At 42.4% G+C, this 20,205-nt stretch overlaps 1 protein-coding gene across 2 annotated transcripts in view; it reads left to right on the forward strand.

Annotated features, from left to right (window-relative positions):
• rad51 (RAD51 recombinase) overlaps positions 1–20,205 on the forward strand; it is a 45,306-nt gene that overhangs the window by 11,844 nt on the left and 13,257 nt on the right. The window contains exons 4-10 of one of the 2 annotated variants that reach the window (XM_053444528.1): positions 5,390–5,507; positions 5,651–5,742; positions 6,021–6,115; positions 6,291–6,404; positions 7,854–7,949; positions 8,066–8,183; positions 13,956–14,242. In XM_053444528.1, the coding sequence (XP_053300503.1) occupies positions 5,390–5,507; positions 5,651–5,742; positions 6,021–6,115; positions 6,291–6,404; positions 7,854–7,949; positions 8,066–8,153 (603 nt within the window). In that variant the 3' untranslated portion in view covers positions 8,154–8,183; positions 13,956–14,242. Of the gene's footprint in view, positions 1–5,389; positions 5,508–5,650; positions 5,743–6,020; positions 6,116–6,290; positions 6,405–7,853; positions 7,950–8,065; positions 8,184–13,955; positions 14,243–20,205 lie in introns of those variants that run through there. The other variant, XM_053444527.1, reaches the window with a different exon arrangement.

Here is a 20,205-nt window from a genome sequence, read left to right on the forward strand (position 1 = left end):
GTCCCAGTTTGGTCAATAAATGTTAGCCAATATTAATGGTGTATTAAATAGCTTGCCCACTACAACAATATATCTGCCATTAGCATCTGATATTACTTCAGAGTGTTCAAATGGGATCCCCTTCCTAATTAGGATTGCTGTTCCCCTGGCTTTGTAATTAAAACGTGAATGATATATTTGTCCAATCCACTTACAACTTAGTCTTTTTTGGGAATTAATATTTAAATGTGTCTCCTGTAGCAATATTACATCAGGTTTTAATGATTTCAGATGACTAAATATTTTGCTCAGTTTAACCAAGTTATTCAGGCCTTTGACCTTCCAGCTAATGAACGAAATTGCCTCTTGTTGATAATTTGCATTATTCAGAATCATAGCGCAACAGTTTGTAGTGAGCCGGTCCTGCATGTTGGCTATATCTGATTTACTTTAGTGCATGTTTGAGTCAAACCATAAACCACAAATGAATCCAAAAGAAGACTGACAAAAACAAACAAATAGACATAGATAAACCCCTTACCATCCTGGACTCCTGGGCTTGTCTTCCTTAAACCTGAGACTGCCCTGAAAACTCTCCTCTCTCTCCTAAGCATATAGCACGTCTACACTAACTTAAACTCTTACATGAACTCTGCAAAGGCAGAACAAAATGTAATAGGGCTTTCCTCTCAATACTATTCTTGCTGCATGTGTGCTGGCACTATTTGGTCACAGGCTGATAAGGTTCTTAGCACTTACAGTTGGAAGATAACCCCACAAAAAAAGAGCAAAATCAACTAGAATTAGTACTACTGGTGGTGATAAGGGGGTGAATTATAAGTCCAAACATAAAATGCATCCAACTGCATTGTGGTGACGTTTATCAGTCAAGAAAGTCAGCATATGCAGACTACTGCAATGTTAACACGCAGCATATATGATACCTGTTATGGCCCCGTGAGTTAACTGTCACTCTCCCTCCATCTCCCGTGGGCGCAGATCGGTCTCGATGTAGTGCTTTGCCTTGATCGGGTCATCGAAAGATCCCTGCTCGCCAGCTGGGCTCGTGATCTTCAGTGTGGCTGGATACCGGAGACCGTATTTCACGCCCGCACACCGGCGAAGCAATCCTCTCACCTCGGTGAAGGCGGCTCTCTTTTTTCTGACGGCGGCCGAGTAATCTGGGTAGATGTAGAAACGCTTGCCTTTGTGGGTGATGGGACCTGCACCCATGGCCTTTCGAAGAATATCCACTTTCTCCTGAAAGTAGTGGAACTTGACGATTATTGGCCTCTGCGCATCCCCATCCTTTGGTCTCGGCTGCAGGCTCCGATGCGCCCGATCAAGCGTCGGCGTGTAGTTGAGAGCCAGCGCTTCCTTCAGCAATTCGGCCACGGCTCTCTCCGGTCGTATGTTTCCGAGTCCCTCTTCCACTCCAATTAGTCTGCAGTTATCTCGCCGCTTCCGTCACCCTCGTAAACTCTGCGCGCACATTCAGGATTTCTGTCTTTAAGACACACGCCAAGCTGTCTTGTGCAGTTTATCTGCAGCCGCCATCACAGACGAGTCGATGTTGGTTAGCACACTCCGCTCCGTTTGCTTAATGGCAGCCATGATTGCCTCGAGATCCGACCCTGAACTCACTTCCGCGGTCGGATCAACATCAGGAGAGTCTGTGGCGTCCGGTCCCGGCTTTTGATATTTAGGCATTCTGAGCAGCTTAGAAATAATAAAAAAAAAAAAACTAATTCGAGGCACTTTAGAGACACGTTCGCACCGGAAAGGAGGAGAAGGAGAGGAGGAATATTAAATCAATTTTCAATCTAAGCAGAGCTCACCAAAACACTTCTTCACATGTCGCTGCTCAGCTGCGCCCCACCGACACTTTTGAGGCACAAACTGGAGCGGACCTGCGCCTCACATCCTGGATATTGGACTACCTCACCAACAGACCCCAGTATGGGTGGATCCGGGACTGTGTGTCGGGCACGGCTGTTTTCAGCACAAGGGCCCCGCAGGTAATGGTCCTGACTCTGTTCCTATTCACCCTCTACAGTGCAGACTTCACCTACCTCTCACAAACCTGTCACCTGCAGAAGTTCTCTGATGTGTCTGTGTCCAGTCATGCGGCCGACAATAGCACACTGTTGCGACCGCAAATACTGTGATCTACCTATCAAGTAGTTTATCATCCAGTATCCAAAGGGGGCATCCATGACGGATGGAGTAGCGTCAGAACCAGTAATTGGTAAAAATTTAGTGTAGGGCTGGGCGATATGGAAATAAATCTTAACAGGATAATTTGTCATATCAGTCGATAGTCGTTGCTTTACAGTTGTCTGTGGAAACAAAACAGAGTACAAGACATGATAGAAATAAACAACCTGGTGGGGCATTAACTGAAGCCAAAGGACTTAGTGAAAAAGGTGGTGCTTGAGAATGTTTTTGAAGAAGTCTAGGGATTCAGGGTTGCGTATTTCGGCCGGGAAAGAGATCCAGAGGGTGGGGGCTGCCACATAGAAAGCTGTTAACATAAGTTTGCAGTTTGTGTCTGGGATGAAGAGCAAACCTGTTTTTTGTTTTTGTTAATGTTGATTTAAATTATAAATCTGTTATGTATGGAGTATTTATAGAAAATGCCCAGTTCACACCAGGATCCCTTTTGAATGCTGATTAGTTTGTAATTTGTGGGGCGGGGGAAATGTGCTGGTGTTCTGTACTAAACCACCATCGCTATAGTGGTCTACAAACAAATATTAATTGAACTGAAAAAACAAAGATCATTTGATTTTATACAAAAGACTCAAGCCCTGGTATTTGATCAATTTACAAATTGTAATAATTTGGAGAATTTAACCAAATGTATATGTCTACTTTTTTGTAGGGGAGAACAATGATGGCCCTAATGCCAATCCAGACCTCTTTCATGGTGTTCTGTTGGAGTTTCCACTCCAATATCCTCCTTTACTTGTCTTTGTACTCAGGACTCTGTTTCTGTTGCAATAGGAATTCCAATACATGACACAGCAAACAATTATCTTTCTGGTTTTTTAATTCAACCGTCTGCGGACGGTGGCTCAAAGGGTTAGGTCACGGTGAAAGACCTTAACTCAATGGCCCTGAGCCATGTAAAGTCCACTTCATTTATACTAAACAAGCTCCTCCTCACACAGGAGAAGAACGTTATCCAATCAGCTCTCTGGGTGTCGTGATCAGACTGATCAGACATTCTGTCTCCATCAATGTCAATGAGGTCTTCTTCGAAGTCTACACCACAATGACATGTGGATTCTGCTCAGACTCTAGGAGAGTCTTGGTGTGAAACCTTTTGTTTAGCAACAGGCAGAAGTCTCAAAGCAATACACATCTGAGTAGAAGAAGTCACTAAACATCTTAGTTCCCTTCCAAACCCCCACAAGTTACAAGTCTATCTACAGAAATACATTTGTCATAATATTCTCTATATACTTGTCTGTTCTTTCATTAAACTAAATACAGAATTTTTCCCATTACACTGTCACTGATCAAACTTGGTATTAATATCCGTCTTAAGAGATCCATTACAGTGTTGAGTACGTGTGCCACGCCTGACATTAAAATGAGTCCTGAGCGTGTTTCCTGTCACCACTTTATTGAATCTCTTCAAATGATCATGACCATCATTTCTGTTTGCATAGACCAATGTTTGTTTTTTAACCCAGTGTAAGTATACAGGTGTGTGTGTCCGTGTGTCTGCATGAGTAAACGAGAGAGTGAGCGGTATAGAGAGAAAGGAGTTAGGATGGGCTGAATGAATCTGTGATTTCAGCCAAGTATGCTGTCCCATATAATCAATCAATCAATCAAATGTTATTTGTATAGCCCATATTCACTAATTACAATTCGTCTCATAGGGCTTTAATCGGGTGTAACATCCTCTGTCCTTAACCCTCAGCAAGAGTAAAGAAAAACGTCTAAAAACCCCTTTAACAGGGTAAAAATACGTAGAAACCTCAGAGAGATCAGTCATCAATACCTCTATGCCCTTTTAGACTAAATGCTTCCTATTTTAGAAAATAGAACAAGTTACGTTCTGCCGCACTAATTAGCTCTAACTATAAGCTTTATCAAAAAGGAAGGTTTTGAGCCTACTCTTAAACAAACAGATGGTGTCTGCCTCCCGAACTGAAAGTGGTAGATTATTCCACAGCAGAGGGGCTTGATGGCTAAAAGCTCTGGCTCCTACTCTACTTTTAGAGACTTTAGGGACGACAAGTGTCGTCGCCAGGCACTAAACTTGACCTCGCCTCCGGCGATTTGACAAACGTGTTTGTTGATCCAGGATTTGAGAAGGAATAATTAGACACTTATACATGAAGTTCTGGAAATTGAACATTTATTGTAAAATAATGAAATACTAAGAGAGAGTCTCTGGGGTTCTGCCGGACACGTCACCAGGTTCACTGGATCATGTCGAGAAGAAGCCCAGTTCAATCCTAAGTCCACAGTATATATAATCAGACACAGGGTGGGCACAGAGGCGGTTATTTTTCCCTGAGGGAATTCAGCCATTGGCCAGATGTACACTGTTTCCTCAAAGTGCAGTTTTTTGCAAGCACATCACTTTCAAATGACCAGGTGTCCCACTACTGTGGCCTTGGCAAACAGGGAGCTTGCTACAGTGGAGAGACCCAGCAGATTAAACATTTCAGGAGGATTTCATGTCTTTTTCTCACCACGTTTCATGAAGCACCTCATTGTATTAGTTCTGGCTGATACAATGAATTTCCATCACACACTTTTCTCCGAATTGTATTTTGGGTCAGATTGGCATTCAGATTGATACCTGCTCTTTCAGTGGTCGTGCTCTGGGCCTGACCCTGCGTCTGAATCAAAAAGATATACATCATTCCAAATATAAGAAACAGTTGTAGCATTATTGATTATATGGATTATACATCCAAAAATGTTCATAGGATATAGGTAAAATATAATCACAAGATACAGAGAAACATAAATATCTCAACACAAGTAGGCCTGAATTCTGGGAGCGGAGTGCTCTAGTGGGTTGATAAGGTACTAACAGCTCTTTAAGGTAAAAAGGCGCTATATTATTAAGGGCCTTGAAGGTGAGGAGGAGAATGTTAAATATAAGATGTATAAAATATATATGCCCCCCTTATGCCTCCTGCTCTTCGTGCTCTCAACTCTACACAATATGAAAGCCCTCTATGAAGATGTTTGTCCTGGTGCAGCACATGATACTGCACTCCAAATACTCCATTGACTCCTGGCTAGCACTGTTAACTCTTTTTTTGCAAGCAATCTCACATTGCCCAAAAGGAAAGAGGGGAGACGAGGAGTGTTTCAAGACATACTCTGGAGATCTTTATTTGACTTCTAATTTATAATGTTATTTCTTCGTGGCCAGGCTGAAGCAGCCAAATTGGTGCCAATGGGCTTCACAACAGCCACTGAGTTCCACCAGAGGAGAGCCGAGATCATACAGATTTCTACAGGCTCAAAGGAGCTCGACAAGCTACTACAAGGTCTGTACGTCTTTCTTGAAAATCATCCTGATCCTAAGTTAATAGAAAAATACCATCTGGCACGTCCCAAGGTCTAGTTATGAACATAAGACCTGGGTCCTGTTTATGGTCAACGTTAATAGAGATCCCTTTTTCCTCTGCAGGTGGCATTGAGACAGGCTCCATCACAGAGATGTTTGGAGAGTTTCGGACAGGGAAGACTCAACTGTGCCACACACTAGCTGTCACCTGTCAGGTACATTCCACACTAACACCAGTGTGGGCGGTTCTTCTACTGCGGAAGCCTCAGTTGTATCAATAGAAGCTTTTTTATACACCTCAAGCAATGAGTCTGAATGCAGGGACTGAGGTTGCGGACAAGAAAGATAATGTTTTTATTTTTAAAATGTACAGAAATCAAGTTACTACATTTATTTTGAAGTAAGTGTGAGGTTATATTGCAATCATAAATACTGTGTATGAAGCCTAAATCTTCAAATTGACTTTTTATTGCATTGTCCTGTCTGTCTGCAGCTGCCCATTGATCAGGGGGGTGGAGAAGGTAAAGCAATGTACATTGATACAGAGGGAACCTTCAGACCAGAGCGACTCCTTGCTGTAGCAGAGAAGTGAGTCAGCGCCTCATCAATGATCGAAGGCTAAAGGCTATAATATGGGCCCACATTTAAGTTGTTCCTGAGACTTCAAGTTTCTGGAGATTTGTTTAAACCAATAAAAGGATCTGGGTTTTGTAATAATGCCAAAAAAGTATGTTTCATGTGACTTAAATCTCTCTTTCATCAGATATGGGCTGGTGGGCAGTGATGTTCTAGACAACGTTGCCTATGCCCGAGCCTTTAACACAGACCATCAGACCCAGCTGCTGTATCAAGCGTCTGCCATGATGGCTGAGTCAAGGTCAGTCAGCACTACATGTCTTCACTCTCAGGGTCTTAAAGGGGAAACTGCATGAAGAGAAGAGTTTGTGTCAGTACGTGTCGTGGGAAATTTCTGGATAAATTTCCATTAACAGTTTCTTGCAGTTTTACAACAGCCTGAGAATGTTGGGAGGTGACCCCGCTGCTCCTAAGCCTAGGGGAGGCTTTCACATGCAAACGACAATGCTCTGCGCTTTACAAATGCAAATAAGGATAGTTTCCCTCAGAGCAGATAACACCTTTTTCTAAACTATCTGGTGTAAGTACACCAGGCTTAAAATAAATATAAAACCTGAAATTGTAAATTGTTCTTAAGTAAGTAAGTGTGCTATAATTAATTACATTGTATACCACGAGCAAAATCAATGGAAACAAAAAATGGAAACAATGCCCATTATTTCAGCATTTTATTATTATCCAAAAAAAATCCTAAATCTCAACCACTGTACAGAGTGGCATGATTACAGTCGCTTTTCAATTGTACTGGTTAAATGCACAGGAAGAAATTATGCTGGATATGATGTGTCTGTGCCCTGTAGGCTCCAAACTTCTACTGGCTTTCCATAAAAAAATCTGTCCTCCAAAAATACTAGAAATTCCCTCATAATTTGAACTTCTTATTAAACTTTCTCAGTATTCCATTAAAACACTAAACACTTTTATCCAAAGCGACTTACAATATGTGCATTCAACTATGAGGGTACAAACACAGAACAGCAAAAATCATGTTAGTACAATAACTTAAAACCAGAAAGAATATACGGGTCCTCAGTCACGTACTCATCCCATATAAAATTACAATTTAAAAGCTGTTATAACCGCTGCTTTAAGATGAGAAGGACAGTTGTAAAGTTTTACTTTGAAAACCTCACGTCAGTCGTTTGCGTCATCACCTGATGGGCTCGTCCAATCACAGCCTCGTGAATTCAGCGTCAGTCTCCTGCAGACATGAGTGGATCGTGTTAAGCTTGCTCCATACGAGTGACTGTTTTCGGTGTAAATAACTTGCTGAAGTCGAAACAACACTGTTTCCCTGGAGGAGAAGATGAGTGCGTGGGAAAGCAAAGCCGCGGACCCGAAATTAAGGTGAGACCCCGCTAGAGAGTGAAGCCATTGCTAACTGCTAAGCTAACTCTCAGATCTGAAAAAACGTTTGAACAACTGTGGGATTAGCGCAAAAGTTGCTAAAAGTAGAATAAAGCATTGAGTGCTTTAGCAGAGCTAGTGCATGTTTAAATATGTATGAACTACTTAAATCTAACGGTTTGTTCTCTGTAAGTTTTTTCATAAACGCGTTTTTTTTATCTTTGTATTAAGCTCTCCGTCTCTTCACAGCTCTGATGAAAATGGCCGGCGGAGCGAGGGTATGATTAAAGAAGAGATGTGCTGTTTACTTTATCTGATTTTTTTCATCGTTGTTGTTTCACAGCCTGATTCCCGCACATAAGGAGGGCGGTCACTGCACATTACGCCGAGACTCGCTCAAAGTCTGCATTTGCAGTGCGGAAAAACGACACCATTGTACGTAAGTATCTGTTTAGGATTTTTTAAGGAATTTTGCTGTTGATCTTCCAACGGTGATGCAGCGAGGCTATTTCCGTTTATTAATAATAAACTCATGTTACTCATGTTGTTTTCCAGCTGCCTGTACTATGACGTACTAAGACCCACTATGAGCCAGTATGAAGGAGCTTCCAGTAGATCCATACGGACCTTGCATCAGCATTGAGGAGTTCAGGAGTTGGCAGAGAGAAAGAGGGTAAGGTTAGATTCATTAAAGGGGACATATTATGCCCATTTTACCACAGTTGATATGGTTCCTTGGGGTCTTAATGAAATGTCTGTAACATATTTTGGTCAAAATACCACAAGGATCATTTAAAACAGCACCCTTTTTACCCTGTCTAAGACAGCCCTCCTCAGATTGACCTGTTTTGAGTGCCCCAGCTCCCCAGCGCAGCCCCGCAGTGGGAGCTTGAGCTGGCGCAGCAGGAGCATCCTCCCATACTGTTGAGTCAACGTTGAGAGGTGTCCTGGGGGTCCCTTGTTTATGTGGCCACTTAAATGTTTGACGGGTAGCAGCTAGGGCTGGGTATTGCCTACAACATCGCGATACGATACGTATTGCGATACGGAGGCCAATATACGTATCACGATACACGTTGCTTTTTAATAATGACTGTTGTGCAATAGTAGTAGTAGATTTGACGTTGGCTAACTATTAATAATCATGAAATATGATTATTAAAATAAAAATTATTTATTAAAAATAATTAAAAATTAAAAAGCTATTAATTAAGATTGTAAAATAATTAATTAGAAATGAAACGGTTATCAATTAATAATAGTTAAATAATTAATGAAAACAATAACATTATCAATTAAGAATGAAACAATCTGTAATTATTACTTATCGTCGCAGGGCACCACCCTGGTTACAGGGACCAACAATTCAATCTTTAAATATCAGTCTCAAATGATATAAGTTACATTAATAATCTCAATATTTAATATTAAAGATTTTATAATAAACAATGAAGGGTTTTAAGTTCGAGCACAGGATATAGTAATCCAGCTGTATTCATATACATATGCACAAGTAATCACAGAAAACAAATACTTTAATTACAAAAGGATTTATTAAAAGGGGAAATAAAGTTAATGTTATTCAATGATTCTTCATTTAACAAACTCCAATATTTCAAAGATAACAGCAGCAGCAGCACATATCACAATTTAGAGACACAATTAATACTGATGATATCAATGTGTGCGTGTGGTCGTGTGTATCTGCCTGTCTGTGTGTGTGTGTGTGTGTGTAACAAAGGAAAGGGGGAGTGGCTTATGGCGTAATGACGAGGTCACGTGGTAACGTCGTCTGGCCGAATTCAAGAGGATGTTACGTTCAAGTCATTTCAAAATGGAGGTGTGCGATGCCATGAGGCCGAAGACAAGATGGCGGTTACCTAAGTGAGGCCACGTTGCGAAAGGCAAAATGGCGGCCGGTCACGGACTTTAAACTAAGGGGATCTTTAGACAAAGAGATTTCTTATCTCGTGGTTTTGGCGCCAAATGGCGTCGAAATGTATTCATTCTCTTTTAGTCTAGATTTCTCCATGTAACGTGAAATATGAGAGTGTAGGTCGGGACGGGTGTAAAAGCAGGTTTAGGAGGGAAGAGAGAGAGAGAGAGAGAGAGGAAGATAAAGAGAGAGATCAGAAAAGCTCTAAAAAACATCGTCAGAGACAAGGTTACAGAAACTTTACCACTCGGTACTCAAATTGGAGTTTTGTACCGAACTTTTTATCGGCAAAGTCTCTGCAAACCCAGTCGGACGATCACAGTGCTGCCGTAGACTCTCCATAACGGCGCGAAGCACTTTAAAACATTTCAACACGGTACAAAGGAACGGGAAGTGACGTATCGTTTCGCCGTGTTTAGAACACGACTAAGGTAGAGACATGGCGGTCTTCAAACAAACATACACTCAAATAAAATGACACGCTAAGTATTAAAACTAGTCTCTGCCCATACAATAAAGCCTCTTACTGTGACCTTCGCGGTGTTGCATGCGCGTGTAGCACGGATATTCCGTAAGTCCAGTGAATGATAGTGGCTGCTCAAGCTCGGTGGCGCTGGTTCCTCGGTGGCAGCGGTGTCGGCTGGGCCGGAAACAGAGCGAATTCGTCTCGTGCTCTTGGAACGGGATTAAACGTTGTTCGTCTTCTTCGACGGGATTCTGATTCGTCCTTCTGTGACTGAATGATGCTTTGTCCTGCAGGGATTAATCACTGTGGCGCAGTTGTGGGGATCGTGAAAAAGAAAGTCTGTGATCTCGGCCTGCGAGTGGACTTCCTGTGGCGATCTATTTCAAGTTAAAATAACAAAGTCCTATCAAAATAAAGCGTCGACTGAATAAAGAAATAAAAGAAAATGAAATTAAAGATGAAAAATAAAACAAACGTTTGTGGATGTTGCCCCCTTTAGCAACTAAATCATCTGGAAGACCTGGAGGGGTCCTGGTGACGTCTTCAGTGCAGGGTAAATGGCTGATAAAACTAACAGTTAAAATTGCCCCCTTTAGAGCTGGAACATCTGGGAGACCCGGAGGGGTCCTGGTCGAAGTCCTTAGCAGGGAGAATGGCCGATGAAAGGAATACAAATTCAAGTTGCCCCCTATCAGAGCTAAGACATCTGTAAGACCCTGAGGGGCCCTGGCGAAGTCTGTAGCAGGGAAAAAAAATGACGAAGATTTTTGGGGGTGTCAGGGCTTTTAAATTACCTGAGAGGTCCTCCTCCTTGAGGAGTTGGTCATAGGACATCGGTCAATTGAATTGTCAGGAATCGATCTGAGTGGGCGGGGCTTGGAACTCAGCGGGATCCCCAGGACATTTTCCACCACCAGGGGGAGACTCCTAGGCCTGCCGAGGTGTCTGCTTCCCCATTCAGAGGAGCACTTTATGGCCCATTGGAATGTGGAAACTGGTAGAACTGGTTTCAGGCTGGCCCCCACGCCTCACTTTTACAACCCATTGTGTGGACCCCACCACATGGTTAGTTCAGTAGGGACTCTTGCCCAACATGACTTTGTCCTGCACAGAATTTACTATAACAGCTGTTTATTTCTTATTGCACATAACAACAAAGGCAAAGTATTAAGGATTGCACATCTTAAATTCTGGCCAACAAAGATCTTGAAAGTTAAATAAAAATAATACTCCTTCAACTCTCAGAGTTATTAATAAATGCAAATAAAATATTCCTTAACTTTTAAACTTAAAATAGCCATAATATTCTGGTTTCACTTGACTTTAAGTGCACTTCTATTTGCTATAGGAACAGCACAACAACTAAGTTATTTTATAAAAAAAAATTATAATAAATAAATCTGTTTTAAGAAACTTAAAATTGGCCTTCTACTGGCAGCTAAGGCTTAACATGTTGATGATTTTTGTACAGAAACACCAGTTGATCCACATGCTCAGGTTTCAGAGCACTCCTCTGAGCTGTAACTATGTCTCCAGCGGTGGAGAACACCCTCTCTGCGGCAACACTTGTACCTGGGATGCAGAGGGTATTTCTAGCTAAGTTAGATAGTAAGGGGAAGGCAGCCTGGTGCCCCCTCCACCAACTGAGTGGATCACCATTAAGAGTCAATGGCTCTTCCTCTTTGTATTTCCTGATTTCCTCAAGAGGATGATCATGTTGTGACATAGGTGAGTCTTGTCTTTTGGGAAGAGAAAATGTCTCTCCAAATAAATCTGCTAGAGCACAGGTAGAGTCTTCTCTTGCAGGGTGGGGAAGAACTAGTGTCAGCCTTTTCTTGTTCTGTTACATGGTTCTGGTGCTTCTGAAATTAGAACATACAAATGTACTTATAACCATATACTGTATATAAAGCTTATAACCAAGACCACATAGCATTCATAAATACAAAAGATTAGTCACAGTTGTATAGTTATATCATTACATTATACTGCACAACCTGCTGTACCAAAGTCAAGTGAAAATTTAGTTTTTTTTTACGGACAAAAAAACACTTAGTATACTAAGGTTAATTAACCCTCAACTGAGAAATCCGCGCTGTCTCTGCTGCCACGGTGGTATACGTATCCTGTCTTTGGTCTTCATTCAGGAAGGGTAACGCTTTAAAGCGTGGATCTATTGCTGAGGCGATGCACAGAAAAGATCTGTCGCTCAAGTACCTCTTCCCAAGATCGCCGGAGACAGTCTTTTTAATTTCCCTCGTATTGGCCGAGTCTGTTGCCAGGACATGAGCGCCGTTGCACAGCTGGACGTGCAGCGGTACTATAACCGACAGAGTAGGGGTCTTTTCTTCTGACATAACCAGTGTCGCCACCTTTAGCGGCTTCAGGGCTTAAGCCACATCCTCAGCACAGGCCAGGTCCGCAGCAGATAAAGTCCACAACTCGTTGGCATTCTTCCGCACATCAGGTGAGAGTAATGCTGCGCAAATTGCGGGTTGCTGCTCTAAGAAGCGCTCCAACATATCACAGGCGCTGTTCCACCTCGTAGCGACATCCGTCATGAGCTTGTGTTGGGGGAGATTTAGTAGCCTCTGCTTTTCAATTAGGACATGGCTTGCAATTGTGCTTTTCCGAAAAAAAGCCACGATGCTACGAATTCTTCCCAGTAGACGGGAAACAGTGGGCGTCTTGAGTGCACGTTGAGCAGCCAAATTGAGACTGTGAGCAAAGCATTTAATGTGCACTAACTTCGCCAGTTGTGCAGCGATTGTCATATTAGACGCATTATCTGTCACCAACACAGGATCCTTGTCAACAAGTCCCCATTCATTAACCACGTCCCGCAGCAAATCTGCAATATTTGACCCGGTGTGGCTTTCAAACATAGCTCTGGTCTGCAGGACGTGCAAGACCATTTTCCAGTCGGGAGAAATATGGTGGCATGTGAGAGTTGCATATTACTGGGTTGCTCTCGAAGTCCATGCATCACATGTAATGGCAACTCTGTTTGCAGAAGAGTTCACATCTCCGTACAACTGAGGAACTGCAGTCTCTGTAACGAACCTACGAGTGGGGATGGTGTAGCGTGGCTCAAACTCATTAAGCAGCTGCCTGAAGCCTTCGTTATCAACAACACTGTACGGATGCAAGTCTTTACATATAAAGCACAAAAGTGCATTTGTGATCTTCTTAGCCCGTTGGGATGATGAGGGGAATTTTTGGTTGAAAGCCTCATTCAGGGTTGGTTGAGACGAGTCAGACGACACACGTTGTGTAGTACCTGTTGGTAGCGGCTGATCAGCGTGGTGTCTTGTCACGTGAAGACGGAGGTTGGTCGTGTTGCCGCAGTATTTTACTTTGTTTCTGCATAGCTTGCATATTGCATGACTCATGTCCAATTCCCGACCTCCTGGTGTCTGCAAAAATCCGAAATACTCCCATATCTTTGCCTTGAGTTTTGCCGGCGGTGGAAACAGTTTTTCAGGGGTTCCTTCCATGTTTGTTCTGAATAAACATGCTGCCACCTATTGGCTTTATTGTGCACTGCACCATAGGTGATGTTTCGCTTTCAAAACAGCCGTCACAGCATTTGATGCCGTATCGATACAGCAGCATCTGCATCGATGCGCGCATCGGCATGACGACGTCACGATATATCGCCCTATCAATTTTTTTTAGCACAGCCCTAGTAGTAGCAGGCATTGCTGCTACGCCATCCCGGCTAGCGTTAGCTCGCTCTTCCAAGGCCATGTAGCGAGACTCCCTACATGGGCATGGTGTGACTATGACGTTTATTTCGGTCGTAATCCCATCCGACGCACTCTAGCGTATCGTTTCTGACATAGAGGAACCACAACAAATCGCGGGAGTTGTTTTTTTCCAGAGCTTTTGGGACGGTAGACATGCCAGATACCCAAATTAACGTGTAGAAGCACTACAAAAGTGGAATTTTTATAATATGTCCTCTTTCAATAATTTTTCAGTAACATGTATAGGTGTATGTTGTCAATGAACTGTGCTAATTGTACTGATTGTGTTTACAGCTGATTGAAGTGGGACAGATGAATTGGATCCATCCTTCCAAAGCCAGGAGCTCACCAACCTGTGTACCACACTTCAAATAAGACTAGAAGCTACACTGGATCTCACAGCTACACACCACAGACACACTGGGGCAGATTCTGACAGAGGCCCACAAAGAACCTATGACCCAGAGGCTGCAAAGAGACATTTCAAGCTTCACCTGATTAGTTTTTCACTGGCTAGGCCAGTTGTGTTTGTACAATATTTGTGCTGTATGTAAATAAAGCTTTGACTATATTATTATATATATTATTAGTAACAACTACATATTAATTTTTATTATTAATATTGTGTGGGAGGGGCTTACCCACGTGTGTGCTGCAATGACCCAGGGTGACCAATGGCAACACTTCTACCAGCCGATCACGAGTGACTTTTCGTTTCAAGGGTCTGTGGTTTCCTCCAATGATGAATCGAGAGAGGCTCAGCAGCGGCTTCGCTCAGTCATGCTAATTAGATCAGACCTTCGCTCAGCGGCTCCGCCCCCCTCCCTGTGGTACGTCTACTCCGCTCCCCTAAGGTTATCGTCACGGAAGAACGCGGTACTGACGTTCTGTAAATAGGACTGACGTTCAACCACATGCAACCTTCTTTGTTTGTTTACGCCACTTCACGGAGGACTCTCATCAACAGAGCCCAGCTTGAAGCTGTATTTGCAGCTTGGTTATTGCTGAAAGATGGCGGAGAACCCAGAGACGCAACCCGTAAGTAACATAAGTTAAATGTTTGTTTTCAATTAGTATTCAGTCTAGATCGCTTCAGAATACAGTTTCATTACAGACTGTAAGTTTACAATGTTATGTACAGTCGCTCCAGTCAGCTGCAGGGGCTAATGGGGATTTTCACATAACAGTTCAGCCGAGCTGTGCACTAACTGGTCTGATAACGTGAACAGTTTTAAACCATTACTGTAAAGTTCAAGGCGTTATTTTCACAACTGCATTAAATGTAACCATCCTCCAAAGTTTTTATTAGTATAGTTGTTTCCAAATCCATAGCAATTCACGAAACCTGCTTACCTCGCTAACAAGGAGCTATTGGGGAGGTTGAGGAAAGAGGGGAAAATAAGCCTGGGTAGATTTCATTGTCATCATTGTTTCTTGTCAATGGGTAAAAATAACTAATTGTCCAGTGAATTCAGAGTAAAAGTGGTCATAATGGAGAGTTTAGCAACTTAGTGCTTGTTTCTGCTTTACAAAAGAAATCCTTACTCAGATCAGCCACACCACCTCACATTACACACAAGTATTTCCAGCATGTAAGAATGCGTCTCACTCACACAAGAGACACATGTCTGGAGTTAATATGTGAAAACGGATTCACCTTGCTATTTAGTCAACTGCGTTGCAAATACTTTAACAGTAGTCTTATTTTAGCCTTAAAAGCTACTGTTTTAGGTGTATCAGTTAGTTTATCATGGCAAACATAGCTATTTCTGTTGACTGTTGATTTGCATTGTCTTTTTTCCAAATAGAGCACATCACAATAGACCCATAAAAGACAATACTGAGACACAGGATGCCAGATGGTACATGTAGGCAAACATGGTACATGTTTTCACAAACAGATGTTCTTTTTAACATCCACCAAATCTGTTGGGACTCAGTTGTTGCATGGAACACTGAAAGCACATGTGAGAAGTAAAGATGTGTTTGCCATATGGTCACTAAATGGGTGTTATTTACTGCTGGAAAATACATAATAAGTTCATAAATAAAATATTGAAATACAAAGTAGCCTGGAAAAACAGCTGAACAAATCCAAGCTGTTTTAAGACCTTTCATGCACAAGTAAGAGAGACTTTTTCTGCACAGATACATTCCTAACAGTTACAACCCAGGCAGGGGTAGAAAGTAACATAGTAATTCCGCTGCAGAGATCACCTTATTTTCTTGACAACACACAGATAGTGTTGTCTCTTATCACCACAACCTCTCTAGACATTTGCCTCCTGTGCCTTCTGTGTGTTTCATCGCCTTTTGACTTGAAGATGTTTTATCTCTTTTTTTTCTTTTCTTTTCTTTTTTACATGTTAAGAAGTATCATCCGTTTTATTACCACACAAGACCAACTAAAATATCCGTAATCGTGCATCTTAAATTTTATGTTCCAAAACCAGGTTTGTCGAAGAGGACCTGTCTGCACAGATTGAGAGATCGCCAAAGGAGGTCAACACTAGGCCAACATCAAGATTCAGTCAAGGGGAGGTTGGAACCCAACATAGTTACCAGCAGGATCTAGAAAAATTCTTGCTTATTTGGCGAGCAACAGACGAGATGACGACCCGGACATGACCTCCAAGGTATCCCCAAAACCAGCTAAAAAAACTGCTGTATGCAAGATATTTGTTACAGATGGAAGAGAGGGAAAACACTATCATTACAAGGATTGACTTGGCCTGTCAGCTGCAGTGAATCTGATGGATGACTTTATAAATGCTGGTAGTAATGTTTCTCTGTACATAGTCTTATGCTTTTCAAAAAATTATGTTATCGCATCAACATTTGTTTGTTGTTGATCTTGTTTATTTAATGAATACTGTCTGCACTTTAATTTCTTAAATTAAATACCTTTTCTCAGTTGAGTGATTCTTGTCAAATTGGCAGATATGCAGGGAAACTGAGGGCATAAACTACTCAAGTTTCCTCGAAATCAGGGACCAACTTTGATTGAATGTAGATACATTCTAATTATTTCCAATGCTAATTGTATATTTTGAAGGAATATACAATTTAGGTTGTCTCAATACAGTTTTTCTTTGCTATATTATAGAACATAAAATACCACATTGTCTGCCATCACTGTAATACAGCAGAATTGACAAGTGCAAGTCTTATTGCTTTCTGTAAGCATCTGTAAAGCGTTTCTCGATTTTGCCATTTTGGGTCCTTTAATGTGAGAGAGTTGGGCCCCGAAAAGTCCTTAAAATGTTTAAAGAATCATTGGAACCCATGAGGATGACCTTACTCGTCCAAAATCTGTTTGGTAGATATTGTTGATATTTTTAGGTGTGTATCCATTGCAACAGTTCTAGGCCTGGCTGGTCAGTCCTACATATTGAAGTGTTTGGCACTTTATTGTTATTATAAACTGATGTTAAAAAATAAAGATATTGGAAAATAGCGATTTTGATCGGGAAGCATCACAGACATTTATATTTGTGTAAATGTAAACACTTATTTCCTATTTCTGCAAATGCTACATTTTAAGTTTCAATTAATTGATATAACTGGTATTTGATATACTCTTGGTATACACTGGCAGTAGCTGTTTTCCACCTCACTCTGCATTTTGCAGATTTTTTAACACAAAACAACCCTCAGCAAGAGTAAGGAAAAACTACTAAAAACCCTTTTAACAGGATAAAAATACGTGGGATCCCTCTCCCAGGACGGACAGAAGTGCAATAGATGTCAGGTGTAGGAAAACATCAAGATTAAAGTTTTTAGAAGCATTTGATGAGGGTAAACATTTTGAAGGATAATTTCAATACTATACGTCAAGCAGTCCTGCTGCAATCATAATCTATGGTCAGCAGCCAGCAAGATCATGATCTGCCATCCAGATCAGATGCCACTATAGTCCACAGTCATTGGCCATTGCCGCTTATTAGGATCCATCATCAGCCGCCGCCTCGGTCGTGGTCCACCACCATTATATGATGCTAACCCGACACAGGATTCGCCAATACCACTACGATCAGCACGAATACTACATGGATATCAAAATTATTTACAAATAAAAATCTGAAAAGTGTTGAGTGTATTCACCCCCTTTACTTTGAAAGCCTAACAATGATCTGCTGCGACCAATTGCCTTCACAAGGCACATTTGCAGGTCACATAATTAGTAAATAGGGTCCACATGTATGTAATTTAATCTCAGTTTAAATACACCTGTTCTGTGAAGGCCTATGAGTTTGTTTGAGATCATTACTGAACAAACAGCATCACGACGACCAAGGAGTTCAGCAAACAGATCAGGGATAAAGTTGTGGAGAAGTATGAAGCAGGGTTAGGTTATAAATAAATATCCCAAGCTTTGAACATCTCAAGGAGCACCATAAAATCCATCACCTTGAAATGGAAGAATATGGCACAGCCGCAAACCTACCAAGAAAAAGCCATCCACCCAAACTGACAAGCCGGACAAGGAGAACATTTATCAGAGGAGCTGCAAAGATCCACAGCTGAGGTGGGAGAAACTGTCCACAGGACAACTATTAGTCGTCTACTCCACAAATTTGGCCTTTATGGAAGAGTGGTAAGAAGAAAGCCTTTGTTGAAAGTGAACCATAAAAAATCCTGTTTGCCAGAAGCCATGTGGGAGACACAGCAAACATGTGGAAGAAGATGCTCTGGTCAGATGAGACAAAAATGGAACTTTTTGGCCTCAATGCAAAACGTGAATCTGCCCATCGCCCTGAGCACACCATCCCAACAATGAAACATTGTGGTGGTAGCATCATGCTGTGGGGATGCTTCTCTTCAGCAGGTACAGGGAAACTGGTCAGAACTGAAGGAAAGATGGATTCAGATTCAAGATTCAAGATTTTTATTATCAAATGCACAACAATAACATTAAGCAGTTGCTGGCAGTGAAATGCTTGAGTCACAGGCTCTTATAGCAATGCTCAAGTAATTACAACCTAAAAAATGAAATAGAAATAGTATAAATTGAATAAAATAGAATATCAAAATTTAAAATAGAAAATAAAGTATATATATATATATCTCAATATATATATAAACAGCTGAAGAGAAAATAAAACAACAATAGTGCAATTTGTGCAAATATGCAAATATGTCACGGTGCTAGGTTGGTTGAGTTATTGCAGTTCAGAGGAGTTTAAAAGTATTGTGGCCTGGGGGATGAAACTGTCTCTGAGCCTGGTGGTGCGGGCCCCGGATGCTGTGGTACCGTCGTCCAGACGGCAGCAGGCAAACATTTTTATGGCTGGGGTGAAAGGGGTCTTTTATAATCCGGCTGCTCTTCATACTGGACCGCTGGGTGTAGAGGTCCTCTATGGATGGTAGCGCCCCCTTGTGATGTGCTTGGCAGACTTCACCACCTGTGTAGAGCCTTATGGCTCAGGGCGGTGCAGCTGCCATACCAGGCGGTGATGCAGCCAGTCAGGATGCTCTCTATGGTGCACCTGTAGAAATTGCAGAGAATCCTGGAGTCCATGTGGAGCCTCCACAGCCTGCGGAGGAAGAAGAGTCGCTGCCTGGCCGTCTTCCTGATGGAGTCTGTGTGATGGGTCCAGGTCAGGTCATCAGTGATGTGGACCCTGAGGAACTTGAAGCTGCTGCCGTTGATGGAGAGGGGGGCGTGTTCCACTCCTTGTCTCTTCCTGTAGTCCACGATCAGCTCCTTCGGCTGACATTGAGATGGAGGTTGTTGTCCTGGCACCAAGATGTCAGGGCTCTGACCTCCTCTCTGTAGGCCTTCTTATCGTCGCCGGTGATCAGGCCTATGACAATGGTGTCATCAGCAAACTTAACGATGGTGTTGGAGCTGTGGGTGGCCACGCAGTCATGCGTGAACAGGGAGTACAGGAGAGGACTGAGCACGCAGCCCTGGGGGGCACCGGTGTTGAGAGTCAGGGTGGAGGATGAGGTGGTGCCGATCCGCACCTCCTGTGGTCTGCCTGTCAGAAAGTTCAGTATCCACTCAAGGAGGGCGATGTTGAGCCCAAGGTCTCTGAGCTTGGTGACGAGCTTCAGGGGCACGATGGTTTTTAATGCTGAACTGTAGTCGATGAACAGCATTCTCACATATGTGTCCCTCTGGTCCAGGTGGGAGAGGGCAGTGTGGAGGGTGAGGGAGATGGCATCTGCAGTCGACCTATTTGACCTGTAGGCGAACTGAAGAGGGTCCAGAGAGTCAGGGAGGGAGGAGGTGATGAATGGTTGGACCAGCCGCTCAAAGCACTTCATGATGATGGAAGTGAGTGCTACTGGGCGGTAGTCGTTCAGGCAGAGGATTTTAGCTTTTTGGGGAAAAACAGGGCAATCCTTGAATAAAATCTGATGCAGTCTGCAAAAGACTTGAGACTGGGGCGGAGGTTCATCTTCCAGCGAGACAATGACTGTAAACATACAGCCAGAGCTCCAATGGAATGTGTTAGATCAAAGCATGTTAATGTCTTAAAATGGCCCAGTCAAAGCCCAGACCTAAATCCAATTGAGAATCAATGTCAAGACTGAA

The sequence above is a fragment of the Pleuronectes platessa genome, chromosome 17 (assembly GCF_947347685.1).
Source record: "Pleuronectes platessa chromosome 17, fPlePla1.1, whole genome shotgun sequence".
In the NCBI taxonomy this organism is placed as follows: domain Eukaryota; kingdom Metazoa; phylum Chordata; class Actinopteri; order Pleuronectiformes; family Pleuronectidae; genus Pleuronectes; species Pleuronectes platessa.